At 36.7% G+C, this 20,728-nt stretch overlaps 2 protein-coding genes across 2 annotated transcripts; both read right to left on the reverse strand.

Moving 5' to 3' along the window:
• Positions 1-586: 586 nt before the first annotated feature.
• Positions 587-6,370, reverse strand: LOC131347032 (interferon-induced GTP-binding protein Mx2-like). The gene is made up of 14 exons (XM_058380870.1): positions 6,304-6,370; positions 6,139-6,194; positions 5,857-6,053; positions 5,488-5,625; positions 5,007-5,161; positions 4,779-4,917; positions 4,357-4,555; positions 4,197-4,275; positions 3,569-3,691; positions 3,344-3,476; positions 2,748-2,906; positions 1,940-2,016; positions 1,603-1,821; positions 587-1,161 (listed from the first exon to the last, which is right to left on the reverse strand). Exons 2-14 carry the CDS (start codon positions 6,192-6,194, stop codon positions 937-939), a joined length of 1,899 nt encoding a protein of 632 aa, XP_058236853.1. The 5' UTR covers positions 6,304-6,370; the 3' UTR covers positions 587-936.
• A 2,427-nt stretch (positions 6,371-8,797) lies between these two features.
• On the reverse strand, positions 8,798-13,676 carry LOC131346499 (interferon-induced GTP-binding protein Mx2-like). The gene is made up of 13 exons (XM_058379954.1): positions 13,618-13,676; positions 13,336-13,532; positions 13,026-13,163; positions 12,564-12,718; positions 12,337-12,475; positions 12,027-12,225; positions 11,854-11,932; positions 11,224-11,346; positions 10,523-10,655; positions 10,160-10,318; positions 9,590-9,666; positions 9,260-9,478; positions 8,798-9,022 (listed from the first exon to the last, which is right to left on the reverse strand). The coding sequence occupies exons 1-13, from the start codon at positions 13,668-13,670 to the stop codon at positions 8,798-8,800; spliced, it is 1,896 nt and encodes a 631-aa protein (XP_058235937.1). The 5' UTR covers positions 13,671-13,676.
• Between the last annotated feature and the right edge of the window lie 7,052 nt (positions 13,677-20,728).

The following is a 20,728-nucleotide window of genomic DNA, read 5'->3' on the forward strand; positions in this document are numbered from 1 at the left end:
TCCAGACTTTGTCTGGAGCATGGTTGCTTTATCAGTAGCAAAAGCACATTTTTTGTAAACTTTTTTCTTTTTCTTTTTTGTATGCAACATTTTGTTAATCCATAAGACACTTTGAGTCTCTGGCTATTGTACAACATTTCACTTCTTTGTCTCAAAAAAGTCTTGATTTTATTTTAAAGTGTGTTTTGGATCCTTGTCCATCTGCCCTGTGAACCACTGCCCAGTGGGTTTTGAAGCATTTGGCTGAATCTGGGCAGATAATATAGAACTATACAGACCTCATCATGCTGCTTTTGTCAGCAGTCTTATTTTTGATTTCTGTGTTCAGCAAATTACCACATTGCAGTTGTTGTCTAAGCTTCATCTTATATCATACATAAATACATCATAAATGTAAGAGAAGAAGCTAAAACATCCTAAAAATTTTAAACTTTAAAAACTATTTTGTCAAATTCTTTCTAGTAATCAGCAAAATAGCCATGATACTTAGATTCCTTAAAAAAGTTTAGAAAAAAACAAGTATATGCCTTTTTAATAAGCACAAATAATTTATTATTAGTACAAATGCCAATTTATCAGTACATAATTACAATTTGTTATTAGTATAAATATCTGTTGTAAAAACTAATAAACTAATATATTTAACTGAAAATTCATGAAGAACTCTTGATATATCTAAATACAGAATACAGCATATCTAATTAAACAACTACAGGCCAAAATGACCTTTGAAATGAAGGGATCTTCTGTGAAATATATAAGATGTTTCTGTAGATCAGTGGTTTCACTTCTAAGTCACAAAACTACAGAGTTTAGCATTTCCCTTTTTTAACCCACCACATTCAGGCATTGGTAATTAGCTGATAGGTTTAATCAGATACTTAAAAAAAACTTCTCAAAAGATGTAAAACCCTGATCAGCAGTGGCCCTGTAGCTTCAAATAAAGTTGCTGAGTTTATCTTGAGCAAGAGTAAGACGGTCCACGCGGTTCTGCATGTCAATGCGGTGTCTGCTGATTTCCGACTCTTCACGTAGGGCGTCGGCCACGTTGGCACCGTCCATTAAACCAAACATCTCACTGCACAGCAGCTGAGCAGATTCCTTCAGCATGAAGTATCTGATCAGCATGGGCACCTGATCAGCCAAGCGCTGCACCACGATCTGTCAAGAGAAGGAAAAATCTCTAACTCAAATAATTTCCAGAATTTAAGGTAAATGTCTAATGGATTTGTATTTTTTCCTGTATTTTACATTTTGTAGATGAGTTTTGCCTAAAATTATGTACAGCATCAAATTAGATAAGCAAAAGTCTACATTTGGAGATAGAATGCATTGTAATACAAAATCATATTAATACAATAAGCGTTTGTGAGATCTTTTCTTAAATATCATGAATAATCTTAATGCCAGTATGCTTTAGGCAACATATAACACATACTCTTTAAACATATTTGTAATAGTAAAAATACTACTACTACTACTACTACTACTACTAATAATAATAATAATAATGCTAAATGACAGCAAAACCTAAAGCCAAAATAAATTGTACTTTTGGTTCAGAGTTTGTAGTTCCTTGACCACATAACTACTAAAATCTACCTCGTAATAAGCCCGCAGCATTTCAGGATATTTCTTTCTGTTGTCAAACCCAGCAAAGTTGTTTTCTGAAGCCATCTGCCCCTCAGCAGAGTGAATCTCATTCAAGGTTTTGAAGTAGATGCCATCTTGAGTGTAGACCAGTTGCTCCATCTCAAACTGCTCCCGGATCCTCTCCTCCACCTTGGCTTCCTGCTTTGACTGAATGTTGTCTATCTTGTTCTGGGATGTTGAATTGAAGTATGTGAATACAGAGCTTCACAATGACTGGATCGAACAATTTCAGAAATATGAACACTCTCAGGATATACATGCTTTAAAATTTAAAAATAGTAATTACCATTGCAACACAGTGGAGGTAAGGGTAGTTGAGAAAGCAGGTTTTGGATACATCTGAAAACTGTTTCTGAATGGTGTCTGAAACATTTTAATATAATCAACTTGTTATAATACATACAATCACAGAATGCCTTGTTTTCTTGTTTCCTGTGGCCTACAGTTTTTTTTCTTGTGCATTTCAAGAGAGAATAAAGAAAGGCTTGTATTAAATACATAATGCTTTGGTATAATAGTAATAAAACACTTTAGGTTGTGTTGTTATAGATGACTATTAACTTCAGTGGCGGTAAAAGTACCTCAGGCTGCATCTCATCATCCAAATGTTGCTTATTTTCCTGTAATATCACTTCCCAGTGTTTTATTCCTTATGTACAACATTGTGGTGTTTCTATAAATAGAACTGTTCTTGCCATACAGTTTTAGAGTTGTTCAGAAGTATGTTGTATATAGGATTATTGAATCTTTGTGTACATGCCATAGATGTCCACATATGTCTAGATCAGATATTCCTATTTGTGTGCTATGTGAATTGGAATTTGAGACCATAAGACAAAAATTATATAGATCAGTGTTGTCAAACATAATGGACTGATAAAGGTTGTAATCCAGCAAACCAAATGAATTCCGTTTCCCGGCTGTAATCTGAAATAATCTTGTTGACTCTAACTGAATTAAATGATTCTAAAAACAGGTTTCTGTTACTCCATAATAAACACTTTTAAATTGAGTTGTTTATGTTATTGGTCATATTGTAAACTTATTGAAAGTTGATGAATGGAAGTTGTGAAGGTTAAGTGGTGGAAACCTACCTCTGATGACCCTGAGTGTGTCAATGGCTGGTCCTGTTAGCAGGATCACAAGCTTCTGTACCACCATCTCAAACACCTTGTAGTCACTGAAGCCAGGCAACTCTCGTCCTCTGTGCTTCAGGTCATATTCAGCCACCACTTCCTGGACCGTATTGTGGACTGTATTGGGTATAGAATTTGACCAAAAATCATCTTCCCAATCAGTTTCCATCAACAGGCATCATTTTACTGAATTTCCTCAAGGCTAATTTTAGCTGTCATGGGATAATACTAGCTACATTTTATTAGAAGTACTTGTTTCTCTACAATAGGGGTGTTCACTCTTAACTGGAAAGGGTCCATGTGGGTGCGGGTTTTCATGGCAACCAAAAAGAAGCCTCACCAGAGTCTACTGAAAGTCAACTTATTACAGAGTTGGAATTTGGTGTGACTCCTGCTTGATTAGTATGAAACTGGCACCCACACTGGCCCCTTGTGGATACTATTGTCCTCTGCATGCATACAGTGTTATACAGTTTTAAAAAAAATATATTTTGGCCACTGAAAATTACTAAAATGATTTGGTCTTAGCTTCTGCATATGAACTGTGAACTCACATGATCCCTTTGTGTAGTCAAGATGGTCCTTCCACTTCATGAATTCAGACCGAAGTGTTACAAATAAGTTATCATCGTTGACCACTTCTCCAGATGTCAAGCGGTTGATCTTATCATTAAATTTTGTCAAGGTCTAAAAAAAAGTGAACATGGACATAATTAAGGCAGGCTGGATAAGGGTTAAGACTCTGGATTAAAAATAAATAAATAAATAAAGTTACAAACATCAATAAAAAAGGTCTTCCTCTTCTGTGGATCCAGTGGTGGGCCGGCTTCACACTGACTCATATCTTTTCTAAAGCTCCATAGCTGCTTCTTGATCTCCTCTGAGATCAGTGGTAAGGATTTCTGTTTAAAAAATAGTCAAAAAGCAAAATTAGGTCATAAAAACTGAACTAATATTTTGTTTCACAGCCAAATGTGTCCAGTGCAATCACTAAATAGCATTTATGTTCCCAAGTCTGCATTTTTCACTGAATTCTTTTTAGCTTAGACCTTCAGTGTGTCTTTTGTGTGCCTTCAGTCCCTAATGATGTATGAGAGAGATAGACAGAGAGAGCAGCTGAGAGTCATGTGTGTTGAAGCATAGAAAAGAAAGTCGCTGAAAAGTGAAAGTAAAGAAAAACACAAATAAAGAATTTTTTTTTCCAAGCCTTCCTTCAAGGCCCTGTTTCCTTATTCCACACTAAGGAAAGTGTTGTATCATCTAGCAACCCTCTGTGGTGCTCAAACCTTCTGTGGCAATTTCATGCTTTTTCTCATTTTCTGATCATAATACCAGGCTGTTCTAAATTAGGTTAAAAAATAACAATAAATAATAGTATAAAAAGAGTAAAAAAAAGTGAAAACATACTTTGATGTGATCAACCAGGTCTTGAGTCAGTTTGGTGGCAAGGCACTGAATAGTTGCTTTATCTTCATGCAACAGGCAACTGGCAATAAGACAATTACAGTAAGTTCCCTGCAATCAACAGAGGGTCATATGTCAAAAATAACAAATGTGTTCTTCATACCTGAAAAAATCATGACGTCTGAAGAATTCCCTCTCTACTCGAGTGGCCTCAGTCAGAGAGATCTTATCATCAATTTGCTTTTGGCCACGGCACTTAACGATGATATAGCCTTTACTTAAGGGAATGACCTGATTTCTGACTATATCCATGATGTTCTTTTCTGTTCCCTTGTCTATAAGGTCTGGCTTTGTAAGAATAGCTGTAAGAATAAAAACATTGTAAAAATAATAATAATAATAATCATCATCATCATAATCATAACCATAACCATAACCATAACCATAACCATAACCATAACCACAACCATAACCATAACCATAACCATAACCATAGCCATAATCATAATCATAATCATAATCATAATCATAATCATAATCATAATATTTTACTGTTTTTGTTAATTAACTTTATTGATACTTTACCCAGAGTCCTTTTTCCTTCAGGATCCACTTCCTGGGCCATTTTCAGAGCTTCTGTTGTTGCTATGTCAACGTTACATGGTACTACGACCAAATTTATAGTTTGATCCTTCTCTATATATTTCCCAATGAGATTCTTAATCTAGACCAAAATAAGACAGGCAATATTACAATTCAAATAAAGGCCTTAATCTATTTAGCAAAAAAAGTCAAATTACAGTTTACACTGACTTGATGTCCAATGTCTTCAGGTTGACCTTTTACAGGAACTCTGGCAATCCCAGGCAGATCGATCAGTGTGAGGTCACATACATCAGGAGCCATGATCTCCAAAGTGATGAGTTCATCACAAATTCCAACTCCTTCTCCAGCCAGCTCATTCTGGGCTGTTACAGAGATGGAATAAGAATTATTTAAAAAAAATAAATAAACATATCTCCTTGAAGTGTTACAAGGCATTATCACGGATGTTAGATGCTCCATTACAAGATTTTAAAGAATTACACACAAATGCTAATACATGTTCTAATGATTAATGAGCTTTATAAAAATGTAGGGTAAAAATCATTTGGCTCACAGATTCTTTTTTAAATCTAAAGTTTCTGTTAAAACACATAACCACTTGATAGAAGTTCCCCTTTCAGAACCACAAGAGAGGATTTTTCTGTTTGTCTTTATCTGTTTAGTTATTATTCTCACAAATGTTACCAACCTTTCTCAACATAACCCTCAACCAGTGATGGGTCTTCAAACTCAATGAACTGTTCTTTGTAAGATATCACAGCTTGCCATTGAACACCACATTTTATCTTCCTCAGCTTTAGCTCCAGTGGACATCTTGTCACAATACCTAAAGTTGAAAAAGCACATTATACATCAGCTTTACTTTTCCTACTTTGTCTAATCTCAAACATGGAAATTTTACCCACAGTGTGTGTGTGTAAAAGAAGAAGTGAGATGTTGCAGCGTGAATTTTTTAACTGTCAAATCCTAGAAAATTCTCGCAACTCAGATATAACAATGGTAATATATGCAATGTGTTATATTTATTACTCTGCCGGAGAAATAAGAAATCACTCACCACTCCCTCTGGGCAGTGCCACCCCAGATAGTGCTTCCAACACAGAGCTTTTTCCAGAACTCTGATCTCCAATTACAGCTATAGTTGGCAAAGCCAAATCTTCATCAATACCAATCAGCCTCAAAGAGTCAATCAGATCGATATAAGGACGAACTCTCTCCTCTAAATGGCTGTGGAAAACCCCTTCCATTGGCTTACTGTGAAGAAGTAAAAGGCATCAAGTTTTACATATGACAATCACACAAGCTGATGACTGTTTGATCCCATTAAATTTATACTGACCTGTTCTGACCATCATAAGCAATATATTCATAAGAACCTTGTTCACTCTCCATCATCTAAAAAACAAATTCCATTTCTTTAGCTAATGTAGAATGTTTAACGCTTTTTTCAAGTAAAAATTCATTTAGTGCTCTCACATCATAGAAATGAAGGTATTTCGCTTACCTGACTGATTACAGCAACTTGGGGGTTGTGAATAAACTGAAAGTGCTTTATAGATGCACACACATATACCACATATATGCCACACCTCTAACACAGATGTGGAAGGAGAACTGTAATAAAACTGTCCACATTTGTGCAATAATTTAAGAAACCAAAAGTGAATCATCTGATTGTCTGGGTTTTCACATGTGCTTTTTCTTTGGACTTTCCATGTTTTTATTAGGTTTATCTAAGTATCACGTTAATCTCATAGTTTCCAGTTGTAACACTCAAAATGAGGAAAAGTATTTTTGCTAGGCATTGTGTGCTTGATAAGAACTGACATTACATCTAAGTTTAATCACTAAATGTTATCAGCTCTCCCTCACAGTATTTCCACCATGCAGATACTTTATCTTTGACTTCTTTTAGACCAAGACATGATTCAGATTTGTCAGATTGTTTGTCAAATATCTTTCCAACAAGGTGACTGTGTCCTCATTACATATTGTCATATATTTCATCACCAACCTCCCAGGTTTTCATGGACATTCAACAAATCTGGTCATCATTGACTTCTTCTCCAAGGCCTGTAGCCTGGTGCCTGTGAAAAACCTCACCACAGCCATGGAAAATACCCAAGCCTTCTTCCACCATGTCTTCATACAGTCTTCCTGAAAACATTGTTTAGGACGGGGGAATTCAGTTCACATCCAGGGCGGGGAAATCATTTTGTAACCATCTGGAGGATAACATCAGCCTTACTTTAGGCTACTACCTCCAGTCCAATGGCCAGTGCCTGAACCAAGAACTAATTACAGTCCTACTGTAGTCAAGAAGAATATTGGTGGAGTGAGGTTCTGCCATGGGCCGAGTATGCCCAGAATTCTTTTACCCATTCTTCATCTGGACTCATACCCTTCCAACATGTCTGAGGCTACCAGGCTTCCCTATTCCCCTGGTTTGGAGACCAAGTGGATGTGCCAGTCATGGACAATTGGTTTCAGAGGACATCCTAGACCACTCCCTTATTTCTGACCTCCATTAGGCACACCCAGATCGCCCTGTACCAAGGCCTCAGGGGAAAGTGTTTGCAAGTGTTTTTGGGGGATGATGTGACAACCCTGTGTGCGCTGCACCAGAGGGACCCTTCTTCTGAATACTGAACTGTTTCCTGAGCTATGGTGACTTCCAGGTTAGCAATGATTTAAACTGCATCCACACCAGACTTAGATGCAAAGCATCAACAATAGATGAAAAAGAATCAGCAGTTTTTGCACATAACAGTTTTTGCACATCGAATAGGTCTGTAACCTTAAACACTTGTTTTGCACATTACTTATCTTGTTTTTGATCTCATTCTCCATATTTATTCCAAAATCTCTGTATTTAGTATATTTTAGTCTATCTATCTATCTATCTATCTATCTATCTATCTATCTATCTATCTATCTATCTATCTATCTATCTATCTATCTATCTATCTATCTATCTATCTATCTAATATTGTTTGGAGTGTTTGATTGATTGTGTATGACCTTGTTTTGTTCTCTTCACTGTTTGCTCTACTTTAGATTGTGTTTTGGAAAGTTTGCCACATTGCTTGCTCTATTCGGTTTACAAACTCTGCTGAGTTCCCTCAAAAGCAAACCAGCTGATAGAAAGGCTACAGTAACTCTAGTAACAACTCTGTACACTTTACACATCTGGCATTTGGCAGATGCTCTTATTCAGAGCGAAAAGAGGATATTGTTTCAAAGCAGCTTTACGGAAATATAACTGACATAAACACAATAAAACATAACAACTATTATATAAAAAAAACATATTACATACATTTGACCTGTTAAATTAAAATGCTGCACATTGTGAATATTGAGAGTATTTTAATATTGTCTGTATATTACGCATATATCAGCCGACACTGTAGTTAAGTCACCTCTTTCAACTGTGATCAGTGAAAAATCACTTGTATTCTATGAGAGTTTTTCTGTACTGATTTAATATCTGTTAGAATTCAGAATTAAAAGCATTGCAGTAGTTGTCTAAGCTTAAGTTTATGGTACACATAAATACATTATTAAAAGGTAATTGAAAAAGCAGGTTTTGGAAACATCTGAAAACTGTTTCTGAATCGTGTCTGAAACACACAAATGTCTAAATTATATAAACAAAATTACTACATTTATGAAAGCCTTGTTTTTTGCTTTTAAATAGCCTTTGTATTTTTCCAGGTTATCTCAACAAAAAATAAAGAGAGGCTTGTGGTATGACAGAGGGAAATCCCAAAAACATTTATGTACACTCAACTATTTCTGAAAACTATCTGAACAGTCATAATACTTGAATTCCTTTAAAATCAGTGGTGACAGTCAATGGTGCTACAAACCTGATATTATAAACAGATATTAGCATTTCAGTTTGTATTCATTAATTAGCTAATAGGTTAATCAGCTAAATCAAATGCTCAACTGCTAAAAAGATGTAAAACCCTGATCAGCAGTGGCCTGTAGCTTCAAACAAAGTTGCTGAGTTTATCTTGAGCAAGAGTAAGACGGTCCACGCGGGTCTGCATCTCAATGCGGTGTCTGCTGATATCTGACTCTTCACGCAGGGCGTCGGCCACGTTGGCACCGTCCATTAAACCCAACATCTCGCTGCACAGCAGCTGAGCAGATTCCTTCAGCATGAAGTATCTGATCAGCATGGGCACCTGATCAGCCAAACGCTGCACCACGATCTGTCAGGGGAGGGAAAAAAATCTCAAACTCAAACAATTTCCAGATTTTAAGGTAAATTTCTAATAGATCTATATATTTTTTTAATATATTTGCATTTAGTAGATCTACGTTAGTAGATCAGTAGATCTTTTGTAGATCGTTTACTCACAATGATGCACAGCATTATAACTTATGAATGTATAAGGCAAAATAAAATGTACTTTTAGTTCATTAACCAATCAACTACTAAAATCTACCTTGTAATAAGCCCGCAGCATTTCAGGATATTTGCTTCTGCAGTCAAACCCAGCAAAGTTGTCTTCTGAAACCTTCTGTCCATCAGCAGAGAAAATGTTATTCAAGGTTTTGAAGTAGATGCCATCTTGAGTGTAGACCAGTTGCTCCATCTCAAACTGCTCCCTGATCCTCTCCTCCACCTTGGCTTCCTGCTTTGACTGAATGTTTTTTATCTTGTTCTGGGATGTTGAATTGAAGTATGTTATTATACAATGACTGGATTTAACTATTTCTGAAATATTTCCCACTTTTAGGATACAAATGCTTTAAAACTTAAAAACAGTGTTTACCATTGCAACAGACTGGAGGTAAGGGTATTTGAGAAAGCAGGTTTTGGACACATCTGAAAACTGTTCCTGAATGGTGCCTGAAAGACACAAATTTATTCATTATATACACAAAATTATTACATTTAGTAATGCCTTGTTTTTTGTGGCCTTTAAATTGCCTTTGTATTTTTCTTGTTCACCTCAAGAAACTAAAAAGAGAGTCTTGTGGTGTAATAGCAATAAGTATATACTATATAATGTTATGGTATAATAGTAATAAAACACTTTGAGTTAGGTTATTGAAGACTTTTAACTTCAGTGGACTTTTAACTTTAATTCATTACATAACATACATCATTGTGGTTAATTTTTTATAAATAGGACTGTTTGTTCTGGTGTCATCTTCCCAAAAGCTTTAAAGCTTTTCAGAATTACATTGCAAATATTATTATTGAATCTTTGTGTACAGGCCATAGATGTCTACATATTCCAGTGTATGATGGTACAGATTATGTTAATAGTCTACTAAACTTGAAAGTCAACTGAAAGTTGATGAATGGATGTTGTAAAGGTTAAGTGGTGGAAACCTACCTCTGATGGCCCTAAGTGTTTCAATGGCTGGTTCTTTTAGCTGGATCACAAGCTTCTGTACCACCATCTCAAACACCTTGTAGTCACTGAAGCCAGGCAACTCTCGTCCTCTGTGCTTCAGGTCATATTCAGCCACCACTTCCTGGACCTTTTCATGGACTGTATTGGGTTTAAAATTTGACCAAAAATCATCTTCCCCATCAGTTTCCATCAATAGGATGGGCTAATACTAGCTACATGTTATAAGAAGCACTATGCCATTGTTCTCTGCATGGAAGCAATGTGCTTTAAAAAAAGTATCTTGGTCCTTGAAAATGATTTCAGTGATTTAGCATGGATTCTGCATATGAACTGTGTACTCACATGGTCCCTTTGTGTCGTCAAGAATGTTTTTCCACTTTTTGAATTCAGACCGAAGAATTACAAACAAGTTATCATCATTGACCACATCCCCAGATGTCAAGCGATTAATTTTATCATTAAATTTTGTCAAGGTCTGAAAGAAAAAGCAAACATGGACATGATTGCAGGCTGGCATAGGGCTCTGGATTAAAAAAAAAAAAAAAATAATATATATATATATATATATATATATATATATATATATATACAGTTGTGCTCATAAGTTTACATACCCTGGCAGATTTTATGATTTCTTGGCTATTTGAGAATATAAATGATAACACAAAAACTTTTCTTTCACTCATGGTTAGTGTTTAGCTGAAGCCATTTATTGTCAAACAACTGTGTTTACTCTTTTTAAATCATAATGACAACAGAAACTACCCAAATGACCCCAATCAAAAGTTTACATACCCTGGGGTTTTTTTGGCCTGTTAACATGCACACAAGTTGACACAAATGGGTTTGAATGGCTATTAAAGGTAACCATCCTCACCTGTGATCTGTTTGCTTGTAATTAGTGTGTGTGTATAAAAGGTCAATGAGTTTCTGGACTCCTGACAGACCCTTGCATCTTTCATCCAGTGCTGCACTGACGTTTCTGGATTTCTATACGTTTCTACATATATATATACATATAAAACATATAGAAAGTTACAAACATTAATAAAAAAGATTTTCCTCTGCTGTGGGTCCAGTGGTGGGCCGGGTTCACACTGACTCAGCTCTTTGCTCAAGCTCAACAGCTGCTTCTTTATTTCCTCTGAGATCAGTGGTAATGATTTCTAGAAATAATATAAATAACATACAGACAAAAAAATTAGATCATAAACACTACAGTTAATGAACTAATTTTGTGTCATACAAACTTTCACAAATATGTCTACTGAAATGATTATAGTGCTTGCTTTCTATTGCTCAGACCACAGAGTCATGCAGAGTCACGTCTTCATGTGTGTCAGATGATTGCATTTAATGGCTCACCCCCTGCTATTTGAGCTTTATTTTGGCTTATATTTTTCAGCCAAATTCACTGACAGATACATAACATGTCATGAAAGCTCATGGGTGTAATTAACATAAATGTGTTAAATTAGCTTTTTTTTAATCCTAGCTGTATCCAATCCAAGCTGATATTAAATTTCAGCCCTTCCATATACTTTAATGACTGTTTGATACTGGCGATTACTTTTCTGAGAAAAATACCACAATGCACCACAGTGCACCTACTGTATGTACATTGAAAATGAAAAATAAGAAATAAAAAAAGTGTAAAATGAGTAGAAACATACTTTGATGTGATCAACCAGGTCTTGCGTCAGTTTGGTAGAAAGGCACTGAATAGTTGCTTTCTCCTCACGCAATAGGCAACTGGCAATAAGACAATAAAAAGTAGGTTTCCACTTACCACTAGTGGGTCATATGTTATAAATAACAAATGAGGGTCATATGTTATAAATAATACCTAAAGAAGTCATGACGTCTGAAGAATTCCCTCTCTACTCGAGTGGCCTCAGTCAGAGAGATCTTATCATCAATTTGCTTTTGGCTACGGCACTTAACAATGATATAGCCTTTACTTAAGGGAATGACCTGATTTCGGACTATATCCAAGATGTTCTTTTCTGTTCCCTTGTCTATAAGGTCTGGCTTTGTAAGAATAGCTGTAAGAATAATAATAATAATAATAATAATAATAATAATAATAATAATAATAATAATAATAATAATAATAATGTTATTGTTTTTGTTAATAAAATTTCTTAATACTTCACCCAGAGTCCTTTTTCCTTCAGGATCCACTTCCTGGGTCATTTTCAGAGCTTCTGTTGTTGCTATGTCAACATTACATGGTACTACGACCAAATTTATAGTTTGATCCTTCTCTATATATTTCCCAATGAGATTCTTAATCTAGACCAAAATAAGACAAGCAATATTACAATTCAAATAAAGGCCTTAATCTGTTTAGCAAAAAGATCAAGTTACAGTTTACACTGACTTGATGTCCAATGTCTTCAGGTTGACCTTTTACAGGAACTCTGGCAATCCCAGGGAGATCGATCAGTGTGAGGTCACATACATCAGGAGCCATGATCTCCAGAGTGATGAGTTCATCACAAATTCCAACTCCTTCTCCAGCCAGCTCATTCTGGGCTGTTATAGTGATAGAGGCATTATTATAAAATGCAACATAGCTCCTTTAAGCATCGCAAGACATTATTAGGACTGTTAAATGTTTTGTTACAAGATTATAAAAAATTATACATATAGTCATAATACGATAATGGTGACATTATGGCAAAATCACTTTTTGGCAAATGCACAAGTTTTTGTTAAACCACATAACAAATATACAGAAATGCAGAACATGTAAGCAAGGTTTACCTTTTGGAACTATAGCAAATAAATTTTGTTTGTCATTATCTTTTTATTTTTATTTATTCCCACAAATGTTACAAACCTTTCTCAACATAACCCTCAACCAGTGATGGGTCATTAAACTCAGTGAACTGTCCTTTGTAAGATATTGTTGCTTGCCATTGAACACCACATTTTATCTTCCTCAGCTTTAGTGCCAGTGGACATCTTGTCACAATACCTAAAGTTGAAAAAGCACATTAAACATCAGCTTTTTTCCCTTCTTTGCCTAATGTCAAACAGAGAAAAATCACAGACACTGTGTGTGTAAAACAAAGAAGCGAGATGTTTACATTTGAATTAAATTGATTGAAATGTATAAAATCCTATAAAATCCTAACCAAATCACTCACCACTCCCTCTGGGCAGTGCCACCCCAGATAGTGCTTCCAACACAGAGCTTTTTCCAGAGCTCTGATCTCCAATTACAGCTATAGTTGGCAAAGCCAAATCTTCATCAATACCAATCAGCCTCAAAGAGTCAATCAGATCGATATAAGGACGAACTTTCTCCTCTAAATGACTGTGGAAAACCCCTTCCATTGGCTTACTGTGAAGAAGTAAAAGGCATCAAGTTTTACATATGACAATCACACAAGCTGATGACTGTTTGATCACATTACATTTATACTGACCTGTTCTGATCATCATCAGCAATATCTTGACTATATTTGTCACTCTTCATCATCTTGGAAACAAATGCTTTTTACAAGCAAAAATATTTAATTTTAGTACTCTTAGATCATAGAAACAAAGGTATTTTACTTACTTGACTAGGTACATCAATTTTTTTTGGATTCTGAATAAACTGAAAGGGATTCATGTGACTTTATATAAGCGCATACACACACACACACACACACACACACACCCTATGCCACACCTCTAATGTGGATGGAAAACAGTAATAAAGGCACTCACATTTCTGCAATAAGATAAGAAAACAAAAGTGAAACATTGTTTTCCCATGTGCCATGTTTGGATTTTCCAAATTAGGCCACATTTCAGAAACAGGCCAATTTTGTTGAAGCTTTATCATATAAATATATCAATCATATAAACAATAAAACCCCTAATGGTAACACTTTTATAATAACTTTCAGCATAGGTGAATTGAAAGTATAATAACATTTGTAAGCATTTTATTTTGCATTATCTAATGATTTGTTAATTGTTTTATGATTCTTAACAGTTCATAAGTTAATATGTACCCAAACAGATAGGAAAATATAATGTGCTTGTTAATGTTTAATAATGCAGTTATTGATTAATGATTAAAAGATCATTAGATAATGCAAATTAAAATGCATACAAACATGATTTTACTTTCATTTCATCTATCACTCATGCATCATACATGCACTTAAAACTAAAAATAAAAAATTTGCCCAATAACCTAAAGCAGTGGAAACATTCCATCTGCTGTTCCCCCTCCACCCTGCTGGAGGGAGCCTTCTCCTGAATACTGATCTTGTCCCTATAGCTTACAGTTACCCAAACAGTTGAAGCATGCTAATGGAGTTCATCAATTCTCAGCCCTTACAGACTCTGGGTCAGCCATCTGCCACCAGCTGGTTAAGGACACCGCCCCTCAACATACCATGTACCACGCCACTCAAGGTCACGATGGTGGATAACCAACCCATCAGACCACCCCAGTAACTCTAAAGATCAGACTTTTTCACATAGAGGAATTAGTACTGTATAGCGTCTACTCCCCTGAAAATCCTATCATACTGGGGTTCCCTGGCTCCACTGGTGCCTCCAGCTCTAGAACAGCTTTTCACCAAATGAGACCAGTGGAGCACATATAATCTTATCCAAATCAGGGAAGGGGAAAAAAGGAAAACTGCCTTCCACACCAATAGGGGACAAGACGAGTATCTCATTTTGCCATACGGGTAGACCTATGTGCTTGTGGTGTTCCAAGCATGGGTAAATGAGATCTTCTGGGACCTGCTTAACTGTTGCATCATTGTATACATAGATGACATATTGATTTACTCCATGACCTACAAAACCCACCTCGACCATGTTCGAATGGTATTAACTGGGCTGCTATAGTTTGACAGCACCAAAGTCAAAGCAAAGTGCGAATTTTACAAGGACACTATCACCTTCCTGGGGTCATCAGAGAAAATGGACGTCAGTAAAGTGTGGGCCGTCAGAGAATGGCCCATGCCTTTCATAAACATCAATGAACTGCAATGGTTCCTGGGCTTCACCAATTTCTACTGGTGATTCATTTGCAACTACAGCTCTGTCGCCACCCCACTAACAGCACTACTATGTGGAAAACCAAAAAGATTCCACTGTTCTTAGTATGCCCAAATGGCATTTGAGCGACTAATACAGAGCTTCAACACAGCCTCCATACTGCAACATCCTGACCCCCAGCATCCCCTTTGTGTTGATGCTTCCAATTGTGGTATTGGGGGCATACTCTCCCAACGGCATGGTAATCCAGGCTAGCTCCTCCTTTGTTTTTACTTTTCCAGGAAACTGACCCCAGCCAAAAGCAATTATTACATTGGGAACTGCCCAGGAACTAAGAACAGTAAAGCTGATGCTCTCTCTTGCTGAAATGACCCAGTAGACAAACCCCTGAAGCCAGAACCTATCCTTACACCCTCCATTGTCATCAATTCCATTCAGTGTGGTAAAATCAGTGAAATTCAATCCACCCAAGCTAATGAAACCACACCTCCAGAATGCCTGCTGACTAAGCAATATGTTACCAATGACATCTGGCAATGAGTCATTCAATGGGTGCACACCTCACTGAGCTCAGGACATCCAGGTATCCACTGTACAACCAAGCTGGAACAGAAGGTCTTTTTGTTGCCCTCACTGACCATGCACATCAAGAACTACGTAGAGAAATGCTGTCTGTGCCCTGGCAAGAACACCATGCAAGCTACCTTCTGACCTATTGGAACCGCTCCCCGTACCCCAAGGCCTGTGGTCCCACATCATGGTGGACTTTGTCACTGACCTCCCCAACACTCATGGCTACACTTCCAACATAGTAGAGGTAGACCCTGTAAAGCCTGTAAACTGGTGCCCCTGAAAGGCCTTCCTACCGCCATAGAAACAGCCAAGGTGCTTCTCGACCAAGTATTCTGGAACTATGGCCTACCGGATCAAATTGAGGAAGGACATCAGTCTGACCTGTGTCAGATTGAGGGACCCAGTTTACCTCCAGAGTGTAGTGGGCCTTCTGATCTTTAGGTCCCTTCAAGATCCTACATCAGATCAACCCAGTCACCTATTGTCTTCAACTACCACCCAACTACTGCATCTTGCTATCTTTCCATGTCTCTCTCCTTATACCTGTTCATTCCTCCCTCAACGCCCATAGCATAGACACAAGCCCCCCACCACCACTGGATATTGACAGATCTCTCGCCTACCTAGTTCACCCCATTTTAGACTCACAGAGAATTTATAGCATTTATAAATAATGAAACGTTTCTTAGATGATAATTATTCTTATTCTTTTGCACTTTTTTCACTCTAGCTCTTCCCATTTCTTTTTTTTCTTACCCTCTTCAGTTAAGATAGATGAGAAAGAATCAAATGAGGTCCAGCCTGAGGTACAGGAACATGAATATTGAAGTTTGAGGCTCTGTGATTATTGGACCTGCATCTTTTTAGTTGAAACCTTCATACCATTGTTCAACAATGGTTCCAAAAAATAGTCTATTAATTACAGTGTAACTCTGAAATTAAAGTTGTAATGCAATAATTTAAGTCTTAGGTTTATTAATTAAAGTATTGAAGTAATCCTTTCTGTTCCTTAGTTTGAGTTTCCTGAAAAACATGAAAAGAAATAAAATAATAAAGATGCGTATAGACATTTATGGAAATACATTCGTTTATTAGACAGCACAGTACAGCAGGTCAAATATTGTGTATAGTTGACCATTTTCCTAAATTGCAACTGAAATTTAACTAAATTTAATGGCTCTCATAACTTTACAATCTTTCTTCTAACATTAAAGCTGAATTAATATCTGATGTCATCATTTGTTATTAGAAGTAGCCAGCCTACCATGTACAACAAGTATACCTGTTATGCCTCAAAGTCACTTCATGTGAGTTGTGAGATTTCAGTGGGATTGTTGCTATTGATGAAGGACTACACTACCCACAACTCCACAGCACAGTCCTGAATTCGCTGATCAGAGACCACAGAATCTCAGGAACACTGAAACTTTCAGGTGTTCAACCAGTGCTGATTCATATTACATGATTATTTCTGCCAACAAGCAGACTTTGTTAAATTTTAGTATAATGCCAGGTATATTGCAAAGACCTGCAGAGCCAGCATGAAAATGGAAGATCCAGAAAACAACTTGAACAATTTAAAACCCATATTTTAAATAAGAACTCAAACCAATAGTTTAAACAATTCCATATTTCATAAGATTCATCAGATCAGGTGAATAAACCCCACATAACTATTAGTGTTTTACATGTGTCAGTATGCAAACATTAGCAAACATTAACAAGCACATTATCTCATGTTTCTAGCCATTGAAATATATACTAACTTGTGACATGTTAAGCATCATATATTGTTAATGAGTAATAGTTCTTTAAACCACACAACCAAGTAAGTTCTCGCTATCATACAAGCGATAACATCCTAAATAGTTGTTACCACACCAGTCTCTTTTTTCTCTTGAAGTTAATAAGCTAATCATGTTACAGAGAAACCACAATCCTTTTAAAAATATTAAAGTTTCTATATTAAAGTTTAAATTTTAAAGTTAGTCATTCATACAAGATCCAGTGTAAGCTGAAGTACAGACACAGGTAAAATTACCTGATCTCCCCTTTTTTTGTATTATATAATATCTTGTCTCCTGACGCTCCTGGACTGAAAGAACTTGCTGATTTGGTCACTGAACTCTGCTCACATAAAATGAGAGATGATACAATTACTTACAAAATAAGTGTTTACCCCATAGCAAATACCTAAAGGACTTATCTTAATCAGATTAGCCATAATCAACTCTGACTCCAGTGGAGGCCTTTGACCATAGTTCCTATGTTCTGGCCTAGAAGCAGATAAGCAGCTTTGAATGTGCTCTTTCAGGCATGTCAGTGATACCTGTGAATAAGAAAGAACATTTAATAAAACTTGGCCAACATTTTTGTGTGATAGTGTTTAAACCTTGCACTGGGGTTTAAAAACATATCTCACATGCTTACCCAGATCTTTGGTGAGCCTGTTAGCAAGGTAGCATGTTTGGACCTTATTTTCTTGCAAATGATAGCTGGTTTTAGCCACATGTTATATTATGTGATGTAAGTTTTGTGTGATGGAAATCAGCTGACTGTGAGACCTGAAGAACTGTCTCCAGTCTTGTACGCTCAGTCAAGAAGGTGTTCTCACTGATATCAATCTGACCACTATATCATACCATATCATACATATTCATTTTGATAAGCCAGAAGATCCTCTGGATAAATTTAATTTAATTTAAGTTAATTTAGAGCGTAATAGGACCCACTCATAATAGAGGTCAGACTCTGGTCTGGTCTGGTCTGGTCACACACACACACGCACAGAAACTGAGAACTGTGTTCCCAACAGAGAACAGAACTGTGCTGGACACAGACACACACACACACACACACAACTGAGAACTGCTCTCAACAGAGAACTATACTGTGCTGGACACAGACACACACACACACAACTGAGAACTGCTCTCAACAGAGAACTATACTGTGCTGGACACAGACACACACACACACACACAAATTGTCCTGTTGGCATGCATATGTCACTTTCCATTACACCTGTTTACATGTTACCTTTAATATTTGCACTCACTGTCAACACTATTCTTTTGCACAGAGTCGGTCTACATGTTGTTTGTCTGCACTGTCTTGTCTTGTCATCCTGTGCACTTCTGTTGTATGTCTAGTTTTACTAAAGATTTCACCTTAAGTATAGTTTAGCTTTATCTCTGTGTTTAGCTCTATAGTTGTCTGCGTCACCTGTACTTTGTCTTTGTTATGTGTAGCACCTCTGGTCTAGGAGGAACGTTGTTTCACTTCACTGTGTACTGCATCAGCTATATATGATTGAAGTGGCAATAAGGCTTCTTTGACTTTGACTTTGGATCTTATTCTAACATTTAGCTTAAATATAAAAATATAGTCACATTTCCCCAGTCGGAAGCTATATCAGACCACTATTTTATTTAGTTTAAAATCTGTCTTAGACACGAGATACGCAATTTGTCACGTCACCGTTTGAAACGTTCATTTACATTTGCTACTGCAGAGAGATTTACCAATAGTTTTCCAGAATTATCATCCATGATTGGATCACCATCTGAGAACTTGATCAGGCAAATGATTACTTGGAGTCAGTGTTTTGCTACATCCTACATATTGTAGCTCCACATAAAAGAAAATTATTTAAGAGAAGAAACTAGCACCCTGGTACAATGAAACAATCAGCCAGGAAATTAGAACGTAAATAGCATCAAACTAAATTGGCAATATCTCAATTAACGTGAAAACCACCGTAGAAAAGCATACACTATCTACCGTATATGCAGGAGTAATGACTTCATGAATTATTTCAGTGGAAAAATTGATATCAGGCAGAAAATTCAGACTATTAATTTAAAACCAAACAATCTGATAGATAATCCTTTAGATAATATAACTATTTCTGATCAGCACTTGCTTTACTCACTTTCAAGAGCCTGATTTAATTTCACTAATTTCTTCTTCAAAACTTTCAACCTGCATACTAGATCCCTTACCTCCGGTATAGATAATACCAGTAGCTACCAAACCCCTTCAAATAATTATAAATTCTTCCCTTAGCACTTCCCAAACCCCTGATAAAAAACCTGACCTCGACCGGACTGTCAGCTGTCCAACTATAGGCCAATATCAAGCCCCACTTTATCTCCAAGATCCTAGAAAAAATTGTAGCACAGCAGTTCTGTTCATACCTACATAAAATAACATGAAAATAAAAAAAGAAAAAATATCATGAAATGTATCAGTCAGGATTTAGGCCTCTCAATAGCACAGAGACAGCACTGGTTAAAGTGGTAAATGACCTGTTACTTGCTTCTGATCAGGGTTGTGTCTCCTTACTGGTGTTACTTAATCTTAATGCACCTTTTGACACCATTGACCACACTGTTCTGCTTGATAGGCTAGAAAATAAGTTAAGTTGTCTTTATGTGTCGCATATACATTACTGCACAGTGAAATTCTTTCTTCACATGTCCCATCCTTGTGGGTTAGGTTCAGAGCACAGGGTCAGCCATGATGCAGCGCCTTGCTCAAGGGCCCAAGGGTGGCAGCTTGACGGTGCTGGGGCTTGAAACCCAATCCGGTCAACGACCCAGAGCTGAAACCACTTGAGCTTCTACTGTCCCAACATGTTGTTGATGTTAAGGGAACAGCCCTCTCTTGGCTCAGGTCTTATTTGACTGATCGTTATCAGCTCATCGATCAAAATTGGTAACTTCTCTATGCATACCAAGGTTATGTTTGGTGTTCCACAAGGTTCTGTCTTAGGCCCACTGCTTTTCTCCATATATATGCCACCCCTTGATGCAATTATTTCTAAACATGATATTAGCTTCCACTCTTATGCCGATGACACACAGCTACAGTATATGTTTCAGCTAAGTCAGATGACAGGCACCAGCTTAATATGATTGAAGAATGTGTAAAGGACATTAGACAGTGGATGCT

This window comes from Hemibagrus wyckioides, linkage group LG26 (genome assembly GCF_019097595.1).
Source record: "Hemibagrus wyckioides isolate EC202008001 linkage group LG26, SWU_Hwy_1.0, whole genome shotgun sequence".
Taxonomy (NCBI): domain Eukaryota; kingdom Metazoa; phylum Chordata; class Actinopteri; order Siluriformes; family Bagridae; genus Hemibagrus; species Hemibagrus wyckioides.